Below are 25,511 nucleotides of genomic sequence, written 5' to 3' on the forward strand. Positions count from 1 at the left end.
GGAACATAAGCAGGGGGAGTGGGAGAGGGGGAAGCACACTCTCCACAAGCCGGGCTTTATCTCAGGACCCCAGGATCATGACCCCAGCAGAAGGCAGATGCTCGACGACTGAGCTACCCAGGCTTCCCTGAATAATATATTTTATTTATTTTTTGAAAATATTTTTATTTATGGGGCACCTGGGTGGCTCAGTGGGTTAAAGCCTCTGCCTTTGGCTCAGGTCGTGATCCCGGGGTCCTGGAATAGAGCCCTGGGACCGGCTCTCTGCTCGGCAGGGAGCCTGCTTCCCTTCCTCTCTCTCTCTCTCTCTCTCTCTGCGTGCCTCTCTACCTACTTGTGATCTCTGTCTGTCAAATGAATAAATAAAATCTTAAAAAAAAAAAGATTTTTATTTATTTGACAGACAGAGATCACAAGTAGGCAGAGAGGCAGGCAGAGAGAGAGGGGGAAGCAGGCTCCCTGCTGAGCAGAGAGCCTGATGCAGGGCTCCATCCCAGGACCCTGAGATCATGACCTGAGTCGAAGGCAGAGGCTTAACCCACTAAGCCACCCAGGGGTCCCCTGAATAGTATATTTTAAATGGATTTTTGGTATCTTATGGTACCTATGGGAAAGCTGGACAAACACCATGTCTCAGGAACCTTGAGGATATAGAATTTTATTCTATTAAAACTGTACTTTTATCACTAGCAAAATTTACCTCCTCCCCAACATCCTTAATGCCCCAGCAGCCCCGGGTAGGGAATCCCATCTGCTTACCTTAAGGGAAGCTCCGCCAGCCCCACCCAGCGTCCAACGCGCACTAGGTTTGCATAGTCACGCCCATTCACCCAGCCAGTAGCCGGCCCCGCCCCCCACGTGTTTTGCACTGGCTCTGCCCCCTTCGTGTGCTGGCTCTCAACAGAAACCGAGGACGAAAGGCTTGGAGCGATCTCATAAATAATGCATCAGGTCAGCAGGCAGTGGGGCGTGGCTTCGAGCGGTGTCTGGTGGTGCCAGGTTCATGAATTATGCATGATGAGGCGGGGCCTGAAGGTGTGCGCGTGTCGGGGCGGAGTCCGGGCACGGAAGTGGCTCCCTCTGGGGCCTTGAAAGGTGGGGCCGTCCACGCCTCATGAATATACAGCACCTCGGGGCGGTGAATGTGAACTTCGCCAGGCCCATAGGGGGCGCGACCAACTGCATTCATGAATAATGCAACAATCGGCGGGCCGTGCAGAGGTGACCGTGGGCTTCACTAGAGCCACAGGGGGCGTGGTCAGCCGCGTCTCATGAATAATGCAGCGCGTCAGCGGGCGGCGGGGCGGGGCGGGGCTGGCGCGCCGGCGCTGGAACCGGGAAGGGGGGGCGGGGGAGCGATGGTCGCAAGATGGCGGCGCTAAAGGAGGCTCGGAGCTACGGGCTGTCGTGCGGGCGGGTCAGCGACGGCAGCAAGGTGTCCGTGTTCCACGTGAAGCTCACCGACAGTGCCCTGAGGGCCTTCGAGAGCTACCGCTCCAGCCAGGTGAGCGGGGCGGGGCCCGGAGCGACCGTCGGGGACGTCGAGGTGCAGGCCGGCCTCATGCGCCCCTCGCGGAGGCGTCCTGTCCTGGGGGCGCGGGGTCCGGCGTCCGGGGTGCTGCTCGCGGGTCCGTGGACCGACAGGTCGCGGGGTGAGCACCTGTCCGGCTTGGAGCGCGGGGAACCGCGTTCCCTCACGGCTCTGGGAGGTGACACCGGCAGGCGGCCCGGGGCGGCCAAGGGGCCCCGAGCTAGCGCATCTGGTCCGCGGGGGGGGGGGGGCGGCGGTGTTTGCGATTGAGTCGGCACCTGGAGGCGTCCGGAGCCTTCCCGGCTCACCCAGCCTCTGAGCAGGAACTGAGCTATTCACCTGGCTGGCGGGCGGGGGAGGGGGTTGGGGAGGGTTGAGGTTTTTCCGTCCGGGTCCCAGGCAGGGTGGGTCAGTGGGGCCCCGCTGTTGGGACACCTGTGGAGAACCTGTTCCATCTGTGTGGAGAGGCTGAGTCTGCACTTGAGGGGGCTTTAACACCAATGAAGCCCTTGGAATTGGGCTCACTCTTGGTTCGTGGGAAGGGGAGTTTGGGCAGAAACTGACAGCTTGTTTGCAACTCCCCTGCTCCTCGCAGGTGACTCTGTCTCACTGGACATTTTTGGAGAATGGGAGTGTTTTGGTTTGGGGGAGAAGCTGTGCATGTTGGGGTGCTCGCTGGCATGGTCCCTTTCCCAGGCTGGGAGCTCTTAGTGGGCACCTGGGAGGGAGCTCTGGCCACCGCACCTGGCCGCTGACTCTCAAACTTCTCAGGGGCCGATTTGGGTCCATCTGGGGGAAGTTAGAGGCGTTTCACTTCTGCCACCTGGCCCAGGGTGCGTGGGTTGGGGGGAGGCTGCTGTGTACCTTCTTTCAGGCTTGATTTGCGGACACATCTGGGGCCCTGGTCAGAAACCTGCTTCTTCCCGTTTCTGTTTGTCATGGTGCCCTCTTTGTCGGGACAGAAGTTGCAGGTGCCCAGAGTGGTCAGGGCTTGAGGGGAAGTGGTTTGGGAGCCCTTTTCCTTGTTGTTTTAAAGTGGGAACTTTATAGTCATGAAATGGCTGGGGAAGGGTCTGGTGTCCGGCTCAGGGAGGCCATGCTCCCTGTGTGTGTGTATGTGTTTGTGTATACTGGGAATGGGGGGGCTGAGGGCGGGTGAGGAGAGAGACTAACTAGGAAGGAATGTGGCTTTCTTCCTGCCCCAGACTTGTTCAGCACCATTAGCTAAGCCGGGAATTTCTTCTGTTACGTTCCCACCACTTTCCTGGTGCCCACCCTTCCCGAGCTTCTTCCCACTTTTTTGGGGCAGTTTCCTTCCTGTCCTAATATCTTGTATCATAGTTTCCCATTGGTAGAAGAGGTCTTCTTCTTCTTCTTCTTCTTCTTCTTTTTTTTTTTTTTTTTAGAAGAGCGAGTTCTCCCCTTGTCAAAAGGATTCCTCAGGATGAGGCTAAGGTGCCCTTGCAGGTGAGAAGTTGGGGTGGGGGAACAACACACACTGTGTTCAGCTTAAGTCGCCCTTCCTTGTGGAATTCCAGTGTGGAGTCTTTTCCCTAGGCAATTCTGACTTGTCCTGCAGGAAGGCAGGCTTTCCTAGAAACAGCTGGGGGAGAGCTCATGAGTCATGTAAATAAGGTGAACTTGGTACCTGGTCACTTATGAGCCCCACCCTCCCTACCATGCTGCCCTTGCTTGATCTAGTCGTCAGGAAGGCCCGCCTATGTGTCCACCTCATGCTGTCACACGGCTATTTTTAATTTAGGGTGTTGGTTACATCCCCTAACTAAGCTGGATCTTCCTCATGTGAGGGTGAAGGTAACTGCAGACTCTAGCTCATCCCACTGGGAGCCCAGCTGTGGATGTCAGCCAGGAGGGGCTCCCTTGAAGAACTTCTCCAGGCCAGTTGGGGCATCTTGGCCAGCTGGGCTAAACTTTGAGGGTGACCCAATTTGCATTTTTCTCCGAAGCTGATAGGTCATTTAAGTTACTCGGCAGTTTCATATTTAACATTACTTGTTTGGGCATTGTGGTGGACTGAGCTAAAGTCAGGGCAGCTTGGGTGCTTTTGGGTGGTGGGGATGGGAAAAGTGACTTGAAGAACTGGTTTGTGTGACCAGAGAAGTGTATGGGTTAGTAACAAAACCTCTTCCACACAGCCGTCAATAGAGTCTGGAGTTTTCTATCCTGTAGCACTGTGGTTATATGGTTTGCCAATGGCAACTTGTGGAGAGGGTTTTTATTTTTACTTTTAATTGCAAAGAGGCTTTTGCAGATTCAGATGTGGCAGGGGACTGGAGAGGAAGTTCCTGTGAAACTTTCTCTGTGGCCCAAGAGAGCCTGTAATCCTAGCTCTTGGAGGAGCCTGAGTAAAAGTCCTCCATGGTTTCTCTCTCCAGAGTGGTGTGGTGTCTGAGCTGCCTTTGTGCAGACCTGGTGGCCAGCCTGGGATTTGGCAGAAGGTAACATATGCTGCCACCATAGACTTGGACTTCATGCAGTTTCTCTTTGAATTTAAAAAACTCGAGTGAGTCCTGATGTGGCTCTTCCTGTAGATCTCCCTTTTCACTATGATGGGCTACTTTGGGGAGAGAAGAGAGAGGAAGTGTAGACCCATCCTTCCAAGATAGTGTCATGTGCCTGCTCAGAGAAGTGTTCCCTGGCCACTCTGAGGAAGTGTCCCTTTTTGGGGCACCTGCCTCAACCACCTGGGTATTTCATTTTTGGATTTGGTGGGCTCTGTTGCTTAGTGACCTTTTCCTCTCCTGGTTTATAAGCTCCTTGGTGGAGAGGAGCATATTGTTGTTCAGTAAAAACTGAGGGCCCAGGGGAGGGGCTTAAGAAGCCTGAGGATTGTAGCCTAGCAGGGTTTAAATCTTGGTTCTATCTGCTTGAGGCCTCCGGCCACTCCATGGCCCCCTCCCAGTCCCGATCTTCCCCTTTGGAGGGGAGGATCCCAGTGTCCAACCCTCTCCCAGCTCTGGATCCTTCCTGTCCTCAGGATTGTGCACATCACAGTAGCTGACCCCTCTCAGCCCTGAGAGTCCTTCTCTCAGGGCTACAACGTCCCAGTGCCCTATCCTCTTTGAGCTCTGGATTCTTCTCAGGTCTGGGAGGGTCCTACTGCCTGGCCATTTCTGAGCTCTAGATCCTTCTCCTCAAGCCTGTGAGGGTCCCAGTACCCAACCCCTCCCAGCTCCAGATCCTTCTCTCAGGGCTGTGAGGGTGCCAGTGCCTGGCTTCTTTCTGATCTCTGGATCCTTCTCAGGACTATTGAGGGTCCCAGTGCCCTGCCCTGTCTAAGCTCTGGCTCCTTCTTCTCTCAGGGCTGTGGGGATTCTTTTGACACATGTGTGGCCATCAGTGCAGCCCTGACACCTTCCCCTCCCCCTGTGTTCTCAGCATTTGGTGCCTGTACCCAGAGCTGGTTCCCACCTGGAGGTTTGAATAGAGACTGTGACAGACAGGGAGACTGGGCTCCTGCATCTGCCTCGGTTTGATTGAGCACCTGGTTTGTATAGGGCTCCTGCTCAAGTTCAGGACATTCAGTAGTGACCAGGATGGGCCCCTAGCATCATGAGCTGGTATTCTGGAGGCAGGAGACATATTGTGAACAGGGCAGCACAGAAATCGGTACAAAGAACTTGTCAGCAGTCAGCATCAGGAAGGAAATAAAATGGGGTGATGTGATGGTGCGGGGCGGTGTGAAAGGATACTGACTGAGAGAGCTGCTTCTAGGATATGGCCAGAGCTGAGGTCTCCCTGGCGAGGGGTCCTTTGCAGGGGGGGTGGGGGTTCCAGGCATGCTGCCTTCAAGCCTAAAGACCCAAGAGGCTGGGGAGGGTGTTGGGCCATAGAGGGCAGCTGCTGGGGCTCTGTCCTGGGGAGAGGAGATGGAAGAGGCCTGGAGCAACTAGCCCATGACTCTTGCAGAGCTGTGCTAGGGGCTGCTCGCATGCTGCTAAGGGGGCGGCTGTGTGGATGTCATCTCGGGCACTGGTGGCAGGAGGAGCCTTAATTTAGCCTCTGTTCCCCTCCCACAGCGAGGCTCCAGGAGTTAGGCTTGTCTCCCCTTTCTGAGGTGGGGGGTGCACACTGGGTCCTAAGCAGGGCAGCTTCTCACCAGCGCTGCCTGCTTTTCAGACTGGCCATCTTCAGGAATAGCCGGAGCTGCTCCTCTCGGCTGTGGGCCAGGCCCCTCTAAGCCCTTTGTCCAGGCCTCTGTCATCTTGTTAGTGACCTTGGCAAGAAGGCTAGCTTATTGTTTCCCCTATGCACTGGGGGCAGTTGGAGCTCAGAGGGTCCTCATCTACCTGCCCAAGATCACTCAGACTGCCTTCGGTGGCCTGGGCTGCTTCTTGAGTTGGGGGAGATCTTGGGCCACTGGGGTGCAGCTAGGAAAGGGGGTCCCACCATGGTCTCAGGTTCTTGTTAAACAGCAGCGTTCTGGACTCCTGCAAGCACCGGTGACTTGAGTGCAAATTCCTGAGGTTGCTGTAGTTCCTGTACAGTGCCCCCTGCCCCCGAGAAAGCCTAAAGATGGTGATAGCCAACACCTGTGGATCACACCCCACATGCCAGCATGGGCCCGAGCTGCTGCACACACTCACTTATCTTACCCCTGTCTGTCAGCCCTGTGGTGGGGAATGGTTCCCATCTCTCAGGTGAGGAAAGGGGAAGAGACTCTAGGAGGGCATGTCACTGGAAGGAAATTCCCAGCTGGGATGGGACTGAGAACCAGGCATCAGGCTTGAATGCCACATGTGGCTCCAAGCGCTGCCCCCTCTGAAGGGAGGTGGTCCGGTGGGGTGGGCCAGCCGCAGCAGCCAGGCCCACTCATGTTAGGGGCATGGCTTCCTGTCTCCTGCGCCCTGGCTGTAGGGGTTCAGTTTCCGTGTGTGTTTCAGAGTGGGCTCATGGTAGTTCTGGGTGGGGTGAGTCCTTCCTCGAAGGTACCTGTCTTATAGGCGCTATGGGAAGATGTTTGAGTGACCCGGCGTATGGGGAAAGTGATGGACGTTTTTGCAAGGCAGCGAGTGACGCTGTGTGTGATGGGCCAGACCCCGCCTCAACCACTGTGACCCTTGACTAGGCTTCCGGCTTGTGCCACGGTGACTGTGGTGATTGTGTGTAAACAGCAGGCTGCTTGGCGGAAACCCACCCTCTGTTGACTCATCGTCAAGGCCAGAGTTCATCACCCTTGAAGCAGTTTTGACATCATACCCGGATTGTGACATCTCTGGGGAGTCTTTGAAAATAACACTGCTTCTCCTGTTCCGAGTAACTGTGGTTGCAGAGCAGATGTGGGAGATCTGCTTCTGGGGCAGCAGACCTGCTTGATGCAGCCTGGCCAGGCCCACGCCGGCCCTCCCTGCTGTGCCTTGGGGGTTTGGCCTCCTCTGGGTCCTTCATTTTTAGGGCCTTGCTCCCCTGCTCCCTGGCCTGGTGATTTTCCCTTTGGTCTGTGGCGACCATGGCCTGGAGTTGTCTGAGATCTTACTCCTGTGATGTGTGGCCGCTGAACAGTCACCAAGTGCCCAAAGGGACGCCTTTGAGACCAAGTGACCTCTGACCTGTAGGCGCAGTGAGTGATAGACAACTACAATGTGTAGTTTTTTCACTTTACTCTTCAGTAAAAAAGCTGGTGTCCACATGAACCATCTAGAGAGAGACCTCCTGTGCCCACACCAAGTGGCCGCGCCGGAGTCTGATGCTAATTATATTCTCTGGGTCGGTCCCTCCCTGGCCACGTTGTGACGCGGATCTCAGCTGAGTCACCAGGTCAGCGGGGCACATTGGTGACTCCCCGCAGCCATTCTGGGAGGAGTGGACCTCACATGTTTGTGAAGTTCTTGGGGCAACCTAGCTGTTATTTAAAAGTAACACATGTTGAGAAGTTTACTATAAAGGGAGTATAGCTCAGCGTAGAAAACTTGCAAAATACCTGAAAGGAGCCACTTCCTATTCCTATGGGCATGGCCGAGGGGCTGTTGTTGACACCTGGGCGCCTTCCTCTGTCTTGTGTCCGGGCACCTCATCATCACAGTGGTATCCTTGTATTGTGTTAGATCTTACTTCTTCCATGACACCATTTTAACTGTTATTCCATATAATCGTAAGCTTTACGTTTTAGTGACTGCATCTCCTTTGCAGCGTGCACCCTAACGGGTCAGTATTCCTCAAGTCTATGTTCTGGGCACCACACGGCTGCTGGGGATTCCCGTGTGCTTGGAGCCTTGTCTGCTGTCCCGTGCCGAGGGCTGTGCGGAGGCGCCAAAGGGCAGTGAGGGGGATCCCTGCTGTGCCTGTGCATCTGAGCGTACCATGAGGGTGCGTGTGGCTGAGTGGGTACAACTGTATGATGAATTTGAGGCTTGGGAGACATGTGGTCTGGCCCGTGGTGGTGGATGGTCTGGGAGGGGCAGGGCTAGAGGTAGGCGGCCAGGGAAGGAGGCTCTGAGGGCCCGAGCTGGGGTGGCACTGGGGAATGGGCCAGGGAACAGGTGTGAGAAGTGTTTGGGCAGCCACCTGTGGGTAGTTGGGGAGGTGGACATTTCTAACCTTTCCTGATTCTGGCCATGTGGCAGAAACATCTTCATACTCAGCTTCATTGTTGTGCCTGAGCTGGGTTTGTGAGAGTCATGTTATGTGTAGCTTGAGAAGATGTTGACAGTTGCCCCTGGAGTGACCTGGGCTGGAGGAAAGATGAGGGCAGCTGATGGGAGAGCTGCTGCAGGTCTGTGGCAGGTGCCCGTCATTGTCCCCATCGATGTCAAGGAGCCGAGCGGTGGATGTGTATACGCTGCCTCATTGATGCCAGCTCTGGAGCCCACACCTTTCTGGGTTGCTGCTTTTGTGCCCAGACATGAATGTCATGTGGTTCTTTCAAGTGTCCTGAGTGTAATTGGAAGGTGTTTTGAACTGATGTGGCAGCTCTGGAAGCCAGCAGCCTTTTTTTCCCCAGTTCTTAGATTGTGTTCTTTGCTCGGGGGTAGTTGGATGCCAGCTTTCCCTTATTGTGCTGGTGTGACCAGTTTCTGCATAGTGGGTTCTCAGGATACTGGGGGAGCCAAGGCTGGACGGAGGGCAGGTGATATGGTCCAAAGCATTGAGAAAGTTGGGTTGAGGGCCTTGTGACCACTCATCACTTCCCAGCTTTCTCAGATGTGCTGTGGCACAGGTGGCCTTGGATCACCCCATCCTTGAGAAGCTCATGAGCTGCCTTGGATTGAGGACTGGGTTAGTCCTCCACGCCTTCGTGCCGTTGTGGGTGTTCTCACTGTTCTTCGGATGGGGAGACTGATGCTTGACTCAGGACACCCTTCCTGAATGTGTGCCCTTCAAGCGACCCCCCCACTCCTATCGTGGACCATCAGTGGGTGTCAGCTCCTCAGTGTTTGCCTTGCTGTCCCCGTGTCCGTCTTAGACATCTTAGGGAAGGTGTCCTAATAAGGAGGTGCCTCCCTCAAAGGATGCTGAGGACCATGAGTTGGGGTCAGGTAGACTAGCTCTAGCTAGCTCCAGCTGACAGCCTGGAGACCCAGGCTTCCTCCTGAGCTTCAGTTTCCCTGGGTTGAAGCAACACCTAAGATGGTAGTAGGCACCCCAGATCAGAGGGTCCTGCCATCCCATCCCGTCTGGTCGGTCCCTCCCCCCCCACCTCCCCCCTTGTATACATGTGTTACTGTACCATAAGTTTAAAATATCCACTCATTTGTCTCTGTTGTTAAGGGTTTCTTTCTTTATTTATTTTTAAAAAGATTTTATTTATTTATTTGACAGAGATCACAAGTAGGCAGAGAGGCAGGCAGAGAGAGGAAGGAAGCAGGCTCCCCGCCGAGCAGAGAGCCCGATGCGGGGCTCGATCCCAGGACCCTGGGATCATGACCTGAGCCCAAGGCAGAGACTTTAACCCACTGAGCCACCCAGGAGCCCCGGGTTTCTTTTTTAAATAAAGAAATTACTTTCCCCAGATTCTTTTTTTTTTTTTTTGAGATTTTATTTATTTATTTGACAGAGAGATAGAGAAAGAGCATAAGTAGGCAGAGCAGCAGGCAGAGAGAGAGAGAGAAGGCGGCTCCCCACCGAGCAGGGAGCCTGACGTGGGGCTTGATCCCAGGACCCTGGGATCGTGACCTGAGCCGAAGGTAGCCACTTAACTGACTGAGCCACCTGAGTGCCCTGGCTTTCCCCAGATTCTTTAGCAGCTTTTCTGCTAGGAAGCCCAACCCCCCTCTCTGCATGTCCCCCTTCTCTATCCCTCGAGCAGCCTCACTAGGTGGTGGTGATGGAGTGGGCAGTGGGCAGGGGCTATACAGAGCAGAGGAGGAGCAAGGAAGTGCTGGCTGAGTTTCTGACGAGACTTCTGACTTGGCGGCCACTGCTGATGGAGTATGAGGAGTCAGGCCCAGAGCTGTGGATGCCATGGCTCCGTCTTTGCCTTCAGGTTGCATGTGAACTCAGGGCTGTTGGGGAGTCACATAAGGGCAGTCTTGAGGGGCCAAGGCCCCTCTCCACTGGAGAATGCTATTCCTTAGGGACGGGAGGTGGGGGTCTGTTTCCTCCATCGTCTACCCTGGGCAAGTGGAGCCCCAGTGTGTAACGGCTGACTAACAGGGGGCACCCCTTACATTTCCCCATGCTCCTTGGTCTCTTTCTGATACGGGGACAGGTCCACCACAGACCTTGTGTGGACATGTGCATGTGGCATGTGGCCTCGTTCTGTTTATCAGAGTGACTTTGGATTTGGTGGTGGGTTGAGGCAGGCCAGGTGCTGTTCTGGGCCTGGGGGCTTCATGATGGGCAGGCTAAGCAGGCTCCATCCCAAGGTCCTCACATCTCTGGGCGAGGCCCATTAAGAGCATGGTGTTGGTGGTGACCATGGGTGATGACTTCTGGGAGGGAGAAACACAGCCGGCTGTGGGCAGGAGTGGTGCCATGGGAAGTGGGGCAGGCGGAACCATCTGGGAAGAGGCTGAGATTGCCGAAGTCTGCATGAGATTTGAGAGCGTGGCCACAGGAGGGAGGCTGGGGTAGTAGGACAGCTGAAGGGCGTGGGGGTAAGGGGTGCCCAGGCAGGAACTTGGGGTTAATTTCATCATGTAGCTGACTAAGGAGTTGTGACTGCAAGGACCTAAGCGGATATAGACAAGCTCCATCCCCTGTCTAGGCTCACTATGGGGGTACTGACGCAGTGCTGATTTTATTCCACTGCATGGGCAAACATTTTTTCTGGGGGGTTTCATCCTGTGACTGGCCATGGTCAGGAAGGCCTGGGGAATGCTAAGACCAATCAGTAAGTCTTTATTGGAACCTCTTAGAGTCTTTCTTAAACTATTTATTTATTTATTTATTTATTTATTCATTCATTCATTCATGCTCCTTTCCTTCATTTTGTCCCCTTGTAAAGGGAGATTCACGTTTCTTGGAGCCTTTTAAAAAAAAAAACGGTGGTTAGAGGCGCCTGGGTGGTTCAGTGGTTAAGCCTCTGCCTTCTGCTCGGTTATGATCCCAGGGTCTTGGGATGGAGCCCAGCATCTGGCTCTCTGCTCAGCAGGGAGCCTGCTTCCCCCTCTCTCTGCCTGTCTCTCTGCCTACTTTTAATCTTTCTCTCTCTCTCCAAATAAATAAATAAAATCTTAAAAAAAAAAAAACTAGTGAGATACACATAACTTAAAATTACCATCTTAACCGTTTCTTTTTCCTTCTTAACCGGTTTTTTTTTTTTTTTAAGATTTTTATTTATTTCTTTGACAGACAGAGATCACAAGTAGGCAGAGAGGCAGGCAGAGAGAGAGGAGGAAGCAGGCTCCCTGCCGAGCAGAGAGCCCGATGCGGGGCTCGATCCCAGGACCCTGAGATCATGACCTGAGCCGAAGGCAGAGGCTTTAACCCACCGAGCCACCCAGGCACCCCTCTTAACCGTTTTTGAGTGTACCGCTCAGTGGTATGAAGTGTGTGCACAGCCGTCACCGCCATCCCTCCCCAGAGCTTTTCTGTCTTCCCAAACTGAAACTCGGTCCGCATTGAGCCATAACTCCCCCTTCCCTTCCTCAGCCCCTGCTGTCTGCCACTCTGGTTTCTGTCTTTATGAACTTGATAACTTTTGGGATCTCATATAGCTGAGATCATATGGTATTTGTACTTTTAAATTTTTTAAAAGTTTGTTTGTTTGTTTATTTAAGTAATCTTTATACCCGACATGGCGCTTGAACCCATGACCCCAAGATCAAGAGTTGCATGCTCTGAGCCAGACAGGCGCCCTGGTATTTATCTTTTTATGACTGGTTTCTTTCACTGATCATAATGTGTCCAAGGTTCATCTGTGTTGTAGCATGTGTCAGTTTCCTTCTGTTGTAAGGCTGAAGAGTGTTCCATCATATGGGGTATACCACATTTTGTTTATCTGTTTGTCTGTTGATAGGCACTGGATTGTTTCTACCTCTTGGCTGCTGTGAATAATGCTGCTGTGAACCTGGGCATTGAAACATCTGGTCAAGTCCCTGCCTTTTTTTTTCCTCCTAGTTTTATTAAGATATATTTGAGATCTAGCACTGTATAAGGTTAAGGTGTATAGCAAAATAATATGACTGACATATATCATGAGATCATGACCATAACAAGTTTAGTTAACATTTAGAATCTCATGTTGATACAAAAACAGAAAAAAAAAAGTTTGTTTTGTTTTTTTTTTAGAACTCTTAAGATCTGTTTTCTTTCTTTCTTTCTTTCTTTCTCTCCCTTTCTCTTCCTTCCTTTCTTTCTTCTCTCTCTCTTTCTTTCTTTCTAACATTTTATCTATTTATTTGAAAGAGGGAGTGAGCGAGCAGCGAGAGAGAGCATGACCGAGGGGGCTGGGCTGGGTAGGAGCAGAGGGAGAGAGAGAAGCAGATTCCCTGCTGAGCAGGGAGCCCTACACAGGGCTTGATCCCAGGACCGGTGGTCTTGACCTGAGCTGAAGGCAGACACTTAACTGACTGAGCTACCCAGGTGCCCCTAAGATCTACTTTCTCAAGATCTACTCTTCACAGGGCGCCTGGGTGGCTCAGTGGGTTAAGCCTCTGCCTTTGGCTACGGTCATGATCTCGGGGTCCTGGGATTGAGCCCCATATCTGGCTCTCTGCTCAGCAGGGAGCCTGCTCCCCGCTCCCCCTGCCTGCCTCTCTGTCTACTTGTGATCTCTCTCTGTCAAATAAATAAATAAAATCTTAAAAAAAAAAAAGATCTACTCTTCACAACTTTCCTATATATTATATAGCCGTGTTAACTGTAGTCATCATGTTTTGTATTACATCTCTGGTGCTTATTTATCTTATAACTGGAAGTTTGTAGCTTTTGATCCCCTTCCTCCAATTTCCCCTCTCTGCACCCCCTATCTTGGTGACCACAAGTCTGATCTCTTTTTCTGTGGTTTATCTTTTTCTTTTCTTTTTTCGGATTCTTCATATAAGTGAGATCTTACAGTATTTGTCTTTCTCGGTCTGAGAGAGAGAAACTTGAGTCCTTGAGTCCTTGTTTTCAGTTCTTTTGAGTATATATCCAGAAGTTGAGTTGCTAGATCATATGGTAATTCTGTTTACCTTTGAAAAACTGCTAAGCTGTTTTGCACAGTGGATGTCCCATTTCCCATTTTACATTCCCACCAGCAGTGCATGAGGGCTTCCGTTTCTCCAGCCAGCCATCCTCACCAACACTTTTTCTTTTCTGCTTTTTTGTTTTTGTTTTTGTAATAGCGGTACTGATGGGTGTGAAGTGGTCTCCGAGCCTTTAAAGGTACGTGACTCTTCAGTGAGAGTTAAGGTCTGTTAGGGTGCTGACACCTACTGGATCATTGCTGGGCTCAGGAGTCTCGTCTTAGGTGACAGAGAGCTGGACCCCAGTGGGAATCAGGCCATGTCAGCTCTCACACTTGAGATGGGCTTGGGCTAGTTTTAGGTCCTGCCTGAAGGAGGATCTTGATCAGGGTCACCTGGGTGCAGATGCTAGGAAGGGCAAGGAGAGCTGTTACCATGCCCCAGCTCTCCCAGGGGCAGGACTTCTGTGTCCCTTCCTGTCCTCAAACAGGGGCCCTGAGGGTGATGGGCAAGGCTAGGTTCTGCCCTTTAGCACCTGAGGCTGCTGAGCCCTTCCCTGGCCGTAAGTTCAGATGGGGCAGAATTTGTGCTTTGGTGAATTTACCTCTTTGTGTCCTATGTTGAATCACAAGGTGACTGGTGGAAAATGGGCTTTCTTCCAGATAGGAAGTGGCCTGGAGGCCCCTCAGGTTGGGTGCTGCCTTTTGGGGGCGTATTAGACAGGTAGGGAGCTATACCGTTGGCTTGGCCTTGGGCCTGGGGTCTGTGCCGGTGCCCAAGATGGATGGGAAGGAGGAGTGGTTTTTTCCTGACCCTGTGGGCAGATGCAGTCCACTTGTCTCAGGGCCTTTGACTCTGGAGGCCGTGCTCCTTGCCTCTGTCCTGCTTCTGTCTCCCCTTCTCCTGCAGGATGCGCCTGTGTGCCTGGGGCTGCACACTTGCTTTTAGGCCCCATAGGTAAGCATAGGCTGATTAGAGCCCAGCTGAGGGACTGGGCTAAGGCAGCCGTCCCTTCATGCTACTTTTCCTGGTGGTGGTGGTACTGCTGGGACCCAGGGGCCTTTTGGAGCAGCATTGTCTCCTGCCCATTGGCCGGAGGAGGATAAGTGGGCTCAGAGGTTCCCTTTTTTATTTTCCTCTTTTTCTGCACAATGACTTTTTGGAGGAAATTCAGCTTCCTGATATGGCCCTTGTGGTTCTCCCCACATCTGGAGGGGATGATTTAAGGGTCCTATAGCAACACTTACAGTAAGGGGAACGCCCACTGAATGAAGTCAGGACAGCTAGGTTTGTAGTAGCTGGGGTAGAACATGAGCTTAGCATGGCTTTCCCTTTGACAGTGGGTGCCTCCTGCCTGTGACCTCCCTACCATGTTGTTCTCAAGGTCCTGACAGGGATCGTGCACCTTGTCCCCATCCTGGCTGCTCTGTTTCCTCCCTCCCTTCCTTCCTTCCTTCCTAGATTTTATTTATTTGAGAGAATGAACACATGCATGAACAGGGGGGAGGGGCAGAGGGAGAGGGAGGAGAAGTAGATTCCCTGCTGAGCAGGACCCTGGAATCTTGACCTGAGCCAAAGGCAGGGGCTTAACTGACTGAGCCACCCAGGCACTTCTCTTTCTTTTTTTTTTTTTTTTCTCTTCTCTCTTCTCTTTTCTCTTTCCCTCCCTCCCTCCCTCTCTTCTTCTCTCTCTCTTTCTTTCTTTTATTTTTCAACATTCATTTATTTATTTTAGAGAGCGTACATGCACGTGAGTGGAGTTGAGGGGATGGGGGGCAGAGGGGAAGAATCTCCAAGCTGAGCGCGGAGCCTGATGCAGGGCTCTATGCATGGACCCTGAGATCATGACTTGGGCCAAAATCAAGAGTCATCCAACTGAGCCACCCAGGTGCTCAGTTTTCTGGCTACTCTGTTTTCTGTACCGTTAGTGGTAGAGCTTTCTCCATACCATAAGTGGTAGTGTGCCTCCTTCTGTCCTCAAGGAGGCTGAGGTCTGCTGTGCCTGGTGTTGCTGCCGAAGCTGCAAGCCCCTAAAACAAGGGCCTCTGGCATGTTTGCTGCCATGTTAGGGGAGCAGAATTGGATAAGAATGCCTATGAAGTAGACTGTTAGAGCATTCTCTTCTTTCAGTGCCAACCTTAGAATCTAAAACAGGTTGGTAAACCATGACCCAGGAGGCAAATCCAGCCAAGTGTGTTTATATTTTATTGGGACAAAAGCATCGTTTATGGCTGCTTTTGCTGTATGACAGCATCTGAGTCTTTGTGACAGAGATTGTCTAATTCTCAAAACCTGTGGTTGATTCTCTAGCCCTTTACAGACAAAGTTCAAGAGCTGCTGGTGTGGAGTGTTGGGATGGGTGTGTGATATGAGGACTCTTTGTGTTAGTGGAATGTGTTGTCCAGGCCTCACACCCTGGGCTCCTGTGCTGTGACCTGCCACCCTGTGGGTCTTGGCTTCCTGTCACATCTTGGCTGGACTGAGATCTTGGAGCATCCTTTTGGTCTGGCCCCTTCATTTCACTGGTGGGATACCTAGAGTATGCTGGCTGACTTGAGGGCATGTGGTCAGTGTAGATTAAATTGCCTCAAACCCGAGGGTGTCTGCTCTGGGACTGCCTCCCCCCCCCATCCCCCACTCTTGATGCCATGCAGACTCGCAATGCTTCCCATGTGCGAGTCCCTGGGGTTCCCAGGAGCTTTTCTCAGGCACAGCGTCAAGACTGACCGAGCCTTTGGTGGGCCTGACTTTTTATTCTTGATCTGCTAGTGAGCTCTGGAAACACATTCACACATAGCCTGGCAGGAAGAGCCAAGCATGGGTGTCCCTGGTGGAGCTGGAAGGGGAGGCATCTGCCTCTCATTAGAGTCAGGCTCTGGTGGCAGCATCCCCCTCCCTTCCTCTTCTCAGCCTCAGTTCCCTGGGGATACAGTGGGACCAGTGTCATCTTCCAAGGGAGGATTGTGCTCAGTTAGGGGTTCGTTGTTTGTATGGGTGTCTGTCAGATGTGTGCTCCATGGCAGGAGAAACAACCAGATGACAGTGGCTTCAGATGGGTCCCTTGTGTGGAGACTGGGCAGCAGGTGTTTCCTGTTCCCTAGGAGTGAGCTTTCCATGGGCTGCGGGCCTTGGTGAATCTTCCAGAACTTTCTCAGCTCAGGATGAGTATCATCTATAAATGGCTTCTGAATTAGATACCAGTAGCCTGAAAAGCCTGGAGAAGGCCTTCTCAGACAGGCCTCTCTGCCAAGGGGCTGAGGTTTCTGCGTTCTGTCAGCAGAAATGGCATGATTTTGGTGTTCTTTTTCTTTTTTTTCTTTCTTTTTAAAGATTTATTTACTTATTTATTTATTTGAGAGAGAGAGCGAGTGCACATGGTGGGGGCAGAGGGAGAGAGAATCCTGAAGCAGACTTCCCACTGAATGCAGAGCCCATGGGCAGCTTGATCCCGGGTCCCCGAGATCGTGATCTGAGCCAAGATCGAGAGTCGGGCACATAACCTACTGAACCCCTCAGGTGCCCCTGCTGTTCTTATCTTTTGACTTTGTTTCTCTCTTTTCAGAATCAGGTGTGTGTTGAGCTGGTATGGGCTGGGTGGGTGGGGGGGTTACAGTATGGTGGGGAGGATCTGGCGGGGATGTCCCTGTGTGCAGGGAGATGTCTGAGGCAGAGACAGGTTACAGCTAGAAGAGTGTGTTCCTTCCTCCCCTGGTCATACTATTTTTGGTGTTGGACGCTCACAGATGTCTGCTTGTTCCAGCGAAATGTGCTCAGCTCGCAGTGGATCTGGCAAGTGGGATGAGGACAACCAGCACTGTGTTCAGCTTGTCTCTAGCTCGCTTTGGCACTGGGGTGAGGCCTTGCTGGCTCCCTTACCTGTGCACAGGGTCCTGCTGGTTGGGGGCCTTGTGCACAGAGCCTCATGACCCAGTGATCTGTGCCAGTTCCTCCTGACAGGAAGTGGAGCTGTGTCAAGGATTCTGAGACAGGCTTTGGCCTAGAGTGTAGGATTGACGATACTGGCCCTCCCTTCCTTTAGCTCTGCCAGCTAGTGTCTCTGTGAGGAGGGTCCTGTCTTGTCTCTGAATAGATGAAGTTAATGCCGCTACCCCATCCCCCGGGTGAGCCCGGGCTGGGAAAATGTGGCCAGTGGACCAGGTTCGCTGGTGCCCAGGTATGCAGGGCGAGGCTCGCAGGCTGTCAGCAGAAGTTGGGCTGGGCTGATGCTGTTCCAAAAAGATCCGAGGCTTTGGACCCCTTTCTCCTCAGGGGTGGATGCCAACTCCCAGGAGTCTGTACCCCAGAGCAGTGGCTCTAATTAACATTCATTCTCGGATCTTCACATGGCTTCTGCCAATTGCCTCTCCTCTCCTCTTGTCTTGGTCTCTCATGTGTAAATTCACTGAGGCCCGATGCTCTCGGATGATAGGAATCCGTGAGCATGTGATCTGCTAGGCACAGCTCAGCTTTGGGGAGTGGCTGGTCTGAGTGCACGTGGTATTACCTCTGTGCTCCCTCCTTGGGGCTCCTGGTGCTGTTCCTGGGGTTCAGCCAGTCAAGAGCAAGCACCCAGCGTGTTGCATGTGTGGGCGTCCCTCTGCTGCTGTGAAGCTCAGGGGGCGGACAGACTTGTGGGGGGACGTTGCAGGCAGGTCACTGGGGGTTGCAGGATGCAGGGCTCAGGCCGGGGGTGGTGGGACAGGATGCCTCACCTTGGCTGAGCTGGGGCCGGTTCTGAAGCAGCCTGAAGACCCAGGAGGTTGCCACTGCCTGGAGTTCACGTGGGTGTCTGGTGTGCCTAGGCCCAGGTTCCAGCTGTCTGAGCTGCTGTCCCTTGGACAGCTGAGGACCAGGGTAGGGGACAGACTATATTGTTTCCAAACCTTCACAGGTATTGACATGGCTAGGTGGCTGTGAAGTTCAGAGCAGGACACAGGACAGGGAGGAGGAGGGGAGAAGGGGCTGGCTATACAGCAACACCACCCTTTGGGGCTCAGATTACCACCCTGCGGGGTGGGGGTCATTATTATATCGTGTGTCTGTGTCTTCCTTACATGGCATAGCCCCAGCTGTCTAGGAGAATAATTAAGGCCTGCGGTGTCTCAGAAAGTCAGGACTTTGCTCTTGGTTGAAACACTGGATGAAGGGTCTCCTGAGCACAGATGCCGTAGACCCCAGGCCAGCTGGTTCCATGGGTGCTCAAGGCTGCAGGGTCTGTGTGAGTCCCCGGAACCTGTTGATTGGACAGGTTGGTGGCAGGCCTCAGTGGTGGCTATGGAGGGCTTCCCACTGCGGGCACTGTCTCAGGATAGCCCGCAGGGCATGTTAGAGGAGGAGCGGGGACACAGCTCCTGGGCAGACACTGTTGGGCTTTACCCGGGATGTAGCCTGGGTAGCTCTGTTTGTGTCAAGTTGGGCCTAATGTTTTTTGTTACTTTTTAACCTATTGATTAAAGCTGTGGGTGGTGCTGAGCTCACCTTAGGCTTGACACATGGGGTTGGGAGGCCCAGAGGCTGAGCTCTGCAAGCTGGCCAGTTCTGGGGAGAGGAGCATCGCTGTTCTGAAAACCAGGTTCCAGGCTTGAGGGTTGGCTTTTCTTTCTTTCTTTTTTTAAAAGATTTCATTTATCTGTTTGTTGGGGGTGGGGGAGCAAGTGAGCACAAGCAGGGGGAGCTGCAGGCAGAGGAAGAAGCAGGCTTCCTGCTGAGCGAAGAGCCCGATGTAGGACTGGATCCTAGGACCCCAGGACCATGACCTGAGGTGAAGGCAGACACTTAAGCAGCTGAGCCACCCAGGCGTCCCAGGTTTGAGGGTTCTGAAGCCTCTAGCTGCTTCCCCTTGTCTCTGCCCAGTCATAGATGAACATGACAGAAATCAGATGTGCACAGCAGTTTTCTGTAGGAGTCCGGGAGGAATCCTGAAGTCTGCGGAAAATTTAGGGGAAATTCAGAAAAGCAAGCCCCGTGTCATCGTTTTTACTCAGGATGTGTGTTGAGATTTGGGTAACCCAGAGAGTCACAAGATTGAGCTTAAGAAACAGAACAGGAGTGGCATCAGTCCGCCCACACAGGCAGATCGCTTAACAGAGTAGCCGGCCTCCCTGTCCTGTGGCCACTTACGGGGCCGGCCTTCCTTAACCCCTCTGCCACCCTGGCCCACCTGCACGGTGGATGAACATCCCCCTACCCAGGGCCTGAGATGAAGCCATGTGTGCCCATCTTCACACACTGGCCACCTGGTGAGTCATCCCAGACTCTCCAGCCCAGGTGAGGCTGTGGGTGATGAGTGAGTGGGATGTGTACATGTGGGGTCCCACTCAGGCCTGGGCATCTGGCCTCCAATGTATGTCCTTAACCTTGGCGAGACTGCAGCCAGACCCCGGGTACGATCACGAAGCAAGCAAACAGCCCTCTAGCACCTGGCCTTGTGCTGGGCAGTGAGGGTCCCAAGTGAAGAGTGACAGTCTCATGGGCTCTAATCCTGCCTGTGGGCCAGGAGAGCTCCCCGGAGAGAAGATATTTGTCAGGACCTGCAGGAAAAGTGGCGTTCCTGGGCCCTGAGCAGGTGGTGGGGAAGAGCCTATACCCTGAGGAGGCCTGGCCCTCTCCCTTGGGTACCAAGGTCAGGGTGGGAGGGTGGCCAGGACATGCTGCACCACAGGGCACCACATGCTTCTGGGCTTCAAGACATAGTGCACCATGTCCACACCTGGAATGCTCTTCCTCCAGGTCTTCCTGGCCCTCCCCCCGGCCCTTCTATTTCATCTCTGGTCAGAGGGCCTCTCCTCCATGTGCCTTCCAGCACTCAGTGTGTCCCCAGAGATCAGCTTCTGTCATAGCACTCGGGGGTACGGTGAATCATTTGTTACCGCATGAAGGTGTGGGAGGGCCACGTCAGGGGAGGGACACAGGTCCTGTGTGATCTCCTGGCCCAGCTCCCCTCGCACAGTTTGTTCTATTGTTCCAAAGGTGAACATCTTGGTTGGGGTCTGGATACAAGCAGCTCAGCTCCCATGGTGGACCCCTGGCCTGGCGGCTTCTGGTAACTCCTTGGTAGAAGCCTCTCCATGTTCATATGTTTGGTTTTGTTGCTGTTCTCCAGCTCTGCCAGATTGCTTTTCCCAAAAGAAAGCCCTGCCACCTCCTTTTCACTTGCATTATCACGGTTCTCAGCCCAGACTGATGGTGGTCTCTCACAGAGAGCATGTGGGCACCTCTGAAAAGGCCTATGGCAGCTTGGGCCCACAGGGCGGACAGGGTAGTTGGACATGCCCTGAAACGGCTGTTCACAGCATCTTCCTGGTCGTAGGCCTGTGCCTTGGGTGCTACATGTATTTTTACACTTTTCTTTTTGAGCTGAGTTTCCTTTTTACCAAGTAAACCCAGGTGTAAAGTGCTGCTTTATGAAGAAGGAGACAGGAGTTGGGGCAGGGAGTCCCACACTGTGGCCTGGCTCTGTCCAGGAGCTGGTGGCCTGTGGCAAGTTCTTGGCCTTGTGTGGTTGCGGGCAGTGCCTTCCCCTGTGGGGTGCTCTCAGTAGGGAGTGCTCCCTCTTCCTTCCCGTGGAGGTGCCCTGGCCCGCAGCATCAGGGCTGTTTGCTTGGGGTTCCGGCCTGTATGTTCCCAGCAGCCAGGCTCGTGCCTGGCATTGGCAAACCTGGTGAGGCTGCTGAGTGGTTTCCCCAGGCAGGGGCTTTGGATTCTGCATTTATGGTCTCCAAACTTCTTCCCTAACTTAGTTCAGAAGCAGAAAGACAGAGGTCATTGGTTTTCCTCACAGAACACTGACCATGCTGTATTCCCCATATGCTGGCACTTTGAGATGTAACAAGTGGCAAATGTCATCACTGACGTTTGTCTTCCTTCAGAGATCTGGTTTGGGGACCTCCCATGTTTAGGGTACTAGAGCATCCTTGGTGGGGGACATTTACCTTTTCAACTCTAAACATTTGCTCCTAATTTAGCTGGTTGCAGGATTTTCTGTGGTGGTGGGGTTGGTGGTCCTTGTTTGCAGGATTGACTGAAGCCAGCTCTCTCTGCATTCTGGCGGCCCTGCCTGGGGCACTGCCATCACGGTACGACTCAAGGTGAGTGCCTGCTGCTCACCAGAGCTTCCGCCTGGAGCAGAGGCGGCAGTCAGTGCAGACCTGCGCCTCTCTCTCCTCAGGGGCCTGTGCTCCTCGACCCTCTCACCTGAGATGCCTTCCATTCTCTCCTGACTCACTCCTGTCATGCCCATGCCCCATAGAAAGTGCCCTGTCAGCAAAGATAGCTCTGTGGTCACGGCTCCCGGAAGCTTCTCTCTACCCACAGCCACAGGGCCTGTCCTGTGTTCTTGTGGCTCATCACCCCAGGGTGGCTGTGCATGTTCCCTCAGTCCCCTGCTGTCCTGGAGCCCTTGTTCATCTCCAGCTAGACTGAGAGTGTGGGTTCTTTTTGTTTTACTTATAGCAGGGCCCGAACCCACAACCCTGAGATGAAGACCTGAGCCGAAATCAAGAGTCTCACACTTCTTCTTCTTCTTCTTCTTCTTCTTCTTCTTTTTTTTTTAAGATTTTATTTATTTATTTGACAGACAGAGATCACAAGTAGGCAGAGAGAGAGGGAGAAGCAGGCTCCCCGCTGAGTAGAGAGCCCGATACAGGGCTCCATCCCAGGACCCTGAGATCATGACCTGAGCTGAAGGCAGAGGCTTTAACCCACTGAGCCACCCAGGCGCCCCAAGAGTCTGACACTTCTGACTGAGCCACCCAGCTGCCCCGAGAGTGTGGGTTCTTAATGGAGGATATTGAGCCGCAGTGACAGGGGCCACTTCTGGGGCATTCCTATCCCACAGCTCTGGGACATTTGGTGGCCTAACACAGGGCTTCTTCCACCGGTTATAAACCCGTTGTCTCAGCCAGCTGGGTAGCGGTGCCATTCAGTGCCACTGGGGGATGCTTACAGTGGCAGTGAGTGAGTGAATGCAGATCACGTGTCTCCCATGCCCAGAGTACCCTCCCAGGGTGCCTGAGGGCTCTGCTGCTCAGACCCCGCTGTGCTCTCCTTGGCTGCCAGGGGCCTCTCTTTGCCAGTCTCCTCTACAGTGCCTGTGCCCTCTCTGCCTCCCCACCCTCCTACCCATTGAGAGGCACATTCCCAGAGCCCAGGACTCTCCTCAGGACAGAGTGTGCGTGGGAGGGCAGCACACACCAGGCCTTTGCCCATGGATTGGATTGGATTGGACCTTTCTTTTCTGGATCAGTGGCTTCTGACTTCATATTGCTTTTACATGTCCTAACCTGCTCTTGGGCACCAGCCAGGTGTGCCAGCTGTACCTGCGGGAAGTGCTTGGGATTATGTTCCTCACACACATCCTGCCGAGGCCCGTGGGTTCCACCCCGTGACTCCTGTCCATCCTCGTCTGAGCAAGTGGCCCCTGGCCTGAGACGCTAGCCCAGTCTGCTCACACAGACCCAAGGGAGGGCCCTGCTCTGAGCTGTTGACCTGTGGGTTGTGCCTTCTCCGCCCCCTAGCTCCACCATACCTTTCCCACTTCCTCTTGCACACCAGATTATCTGATTCTTCCTAATTTTGTGGTAGTGCTGGGCAAAAATGACTTCTCATGTGTTTTCGACAACTTGCAGCTATCTTTTCAGTCTGTGCTGTGTTCATTGCCATTTCCAGTTGGTTGGTCTGTCTTTTAATGGGGCTTTCTCCAGCACGGGTTGACCCTGGTTCTCTCTGAGTGCTGCCTGCTGCCTGAGAGGGTGAGTTTGGCAGCGTGGCATGTTCCTTCTCCCTGGTGTGACCCACCACGCTCCTCATGGAGCAAGATCCCCTCTCGCTGTGAGCTTTGGCCTCAGGTGGTGGCTGGAAGTGGCAGTTACTTCAAGGCTCTGCTCTGGTGAATTAAATGTGCGCAGTTGGCACCCAGCGGCCTTTTATCATTTCCTTGATCTTGACAGTGGACCCAGCTGGCTGGTGACTTTGAAGCACTCAGGCCATGTTGTCAGGCTCTTTTCCAGGGTCTCAGGTTTGCTTCACCTTATCTCAGTGACATATTAGTGAAAAAACTAAAGTGGCATTTGTGAATTGGAAAATACTAAATTCTGTTTGACTCCTAATGGTTCCCAAAGTCTGTTCATACACATGTCACGTTCAAACTCACAACTGCTGAATCTTGGAAGCAGGGACAGTCAGGGCCACTGTGCTGGGCCATGTGAAGTGCTTCCTGTCCCTGGGGCAGAACAAAGGCTCTGGAGGTCTGGGCACCTGTGCCGTGCTGACGTCTGCAGGGACAAGGGTGCACTGTCAGCTCTGACCACACAGCCACTTCCCTGAAGTTCATGGTCCCTTCTCTGTCCTTTCATCCCTTCCTCCTGCAAGGACATTTCCCATTTCCACCTTTGTCAGAGGAGGTAGTTGGAGGAGGAAGGTGCCAGCAGTCCCTCCTGAGAAGACCACAGTTGGTGTGCAGGATTTCAGATGTCATGATTGGAAGGTTGGCAGGGCTGCTGTTAAATCCATGGCGCCTCCATGGTGAGTTCTTGGCATCACCTAAGGGGGTTTGCTCAGATGTCGAGTGCATGCCAGACTCCTTGTGATGATAACCTACCACATACGTGGTAGACCTGGGGACATGAGCATGGCCGCTAGCCATGTTTTCCTTAAATGAGCGCCTATTATTATTAATTGCTTGTTATTACTTTGCTGAATATTGTTTGAAGTCATTGATGCAGTTTTGGGAAAGGTTATCTGGTTCTTCTGATGGTTCTCTTGGTTTGGGGGCAGGGGCACTCCCTTTGTCAGGGCTTGTCCCATCAACTATCCCTGATGGGGCCTCCTGGGGCACCCGAGAGAAATGATGCAGTGAGGTCACGTGCCTGTTACCTCTTTATTGCGTCTCGGGGTTGAGGGTGTAAACTTGCCAGGTCCTGACTGCAGCCATTGCAAGTCAAGAATGGGACCATTCCCGTTTCACAGATGAGGAAACTGATTAGTGCTGGATGATGACATCCATCATCACCCAAGGTGATGGGTGGCCAGTTAAGGGGTGGTCTCCCTGACTCTGGTGGCCTTGCCCCCTTGCTTGCGTTTCCTGTTTGTTTGTTTTCTCTTCCCCGAAGAACGTTGCAGTGCTTTACTTTGCCGTGCACAGAAACTTGGAAGTGGAAGCTGGAGGTCATGTGTGTGGCGGAGCTGGTGTGTGTTTTTCATCCTTGTTCAGCAGCCTGGTGAGTTCCATCACCAGCCCTGTGAGACCAAGCCAGAGGGATTCAGTTACCTTACTTAGCTCACACAGCTCTTTGTAATTTTACTTTATTTTGTTGTTTAAGATTTTACTGTGTAAGATTTTATTTACTTTTGAGAGAGAGAATGAGCGCACGCTGGGGGAGGGGCAAAGGGAGAGGGGGAAGCAGACTCTCCGCTGAGCAGGGAACCTATTGTGGGCCTTGATCCCAGGATCTGGAATCACAGCTTGAGCCAAAGGCAGACGCTTAACGGACTGAGCCACCCAGGCGCCCCTGTCACACAGCTTTTAAATGGCCCATCCTGAAGCGGAAGTGAATCTTCTGATCTCAGCTTCTGGGCACTGAGACAGAAGTTTTGCTTTCAATTCCCAGTAGCTGTCAGTGGCCTAGTGTGTCATTCCTGTTCTTGAGCCCTTGGTTCCCTGTCCCTACTAGGACTGGTTGATTGATGTGGAAGCTGGGCAGGGGTGCTGCTTGGGTCTAGATCTACTGTAAGGAAGGTATATGACACCTTCAGGCACTGCCTTAGCTTTCAAGGGAGGTCGGGCCCTTTCCCTCCAGCCCTGGGTTGGATTTGAGTGTCCAGGGATGGTGTAGAGGGGGTAGCCTAGGACCAGGATGGTTTTAGTGCCTTTAACTTTGTCATTCCTGCCTGCGTCTGTGAGTTTCATGTTGAGTTCTTTGTAACCCAGGCCCCTGGCTGTGTGACATTTGCTCACTGGCTGGTGTGGTGGGCAGCATGGTGATGGTGTGAAGCCAGACCAGCCTCAGGCCATAAGGGAGGGCCTTAAAAGGCCTCTGGAGTTATCCAGACCTCTGGTCTTGGTCAGTTACAGGTTCCTAGCCTAGAAGTCCAGAAAGGGGTTCGATCGTACTCTGCATCTCACTGCTGATACACGCAGCTGCCAGCGCCAGCGAGACAGTTCCGTTTTCCCTTCCTAAATAGACCTTCCGGCCTCCTCCAGTAGACTCGGCTGGCCTGGAGTCCTGCCAGGTTTTGCTCTCGTGATGGCGCACATCATGAGCTACTCCCAAAATTTAATTTCAGGCCTGAAGTAAAATGATTATCATGACCTTGGGTTGTCTGGGAGGGAGGCAGGAGACCTGATCTTTCCTTCTAGATGTTTCTTGTTATTGATGTGATGTTTGTGTCCTTGGAAGACTTGATACTATAGC

General features: G+C 53.1%; 1 protein-coding gene across 1 annotated transcript in view; it reads left to right on the top strand.

Moving 5' to 3' along the window:
• The first annotated feature begins 1,348 nt into the window (after positions 1-1,348).
• ELL (elongation factor for RNA polymerase II) overlaps positions 1,349-25,511 on the top strand; it is a 74,389-nt gene continuing 50,226 nt past the window's right edge. Inside the window, exon 1 of the mRNA XM_080809896.1 lies at positions 1,349-1,504. Within this exon, the coding sequence (XP_080666022.1) occupies positions 1,370-1,504 (135 nt within the window). The 5' untranslated portion in view covers positions 1,349-1,369. The remainder of the gene's footprint in view (positions 1,505-25,511) is intronic.

Source organism: Martes martes (assembly GCF_963455335.1).
Source record: "Martes martes genome assembly, chromosome: 1".
Classification (NCBI taxonomy): domain Eukaryota; kingdom Metazoa; phylum Chordata; class Mammalia; order Carnivora; family Mustelidae; genus Martes; species Martes martes.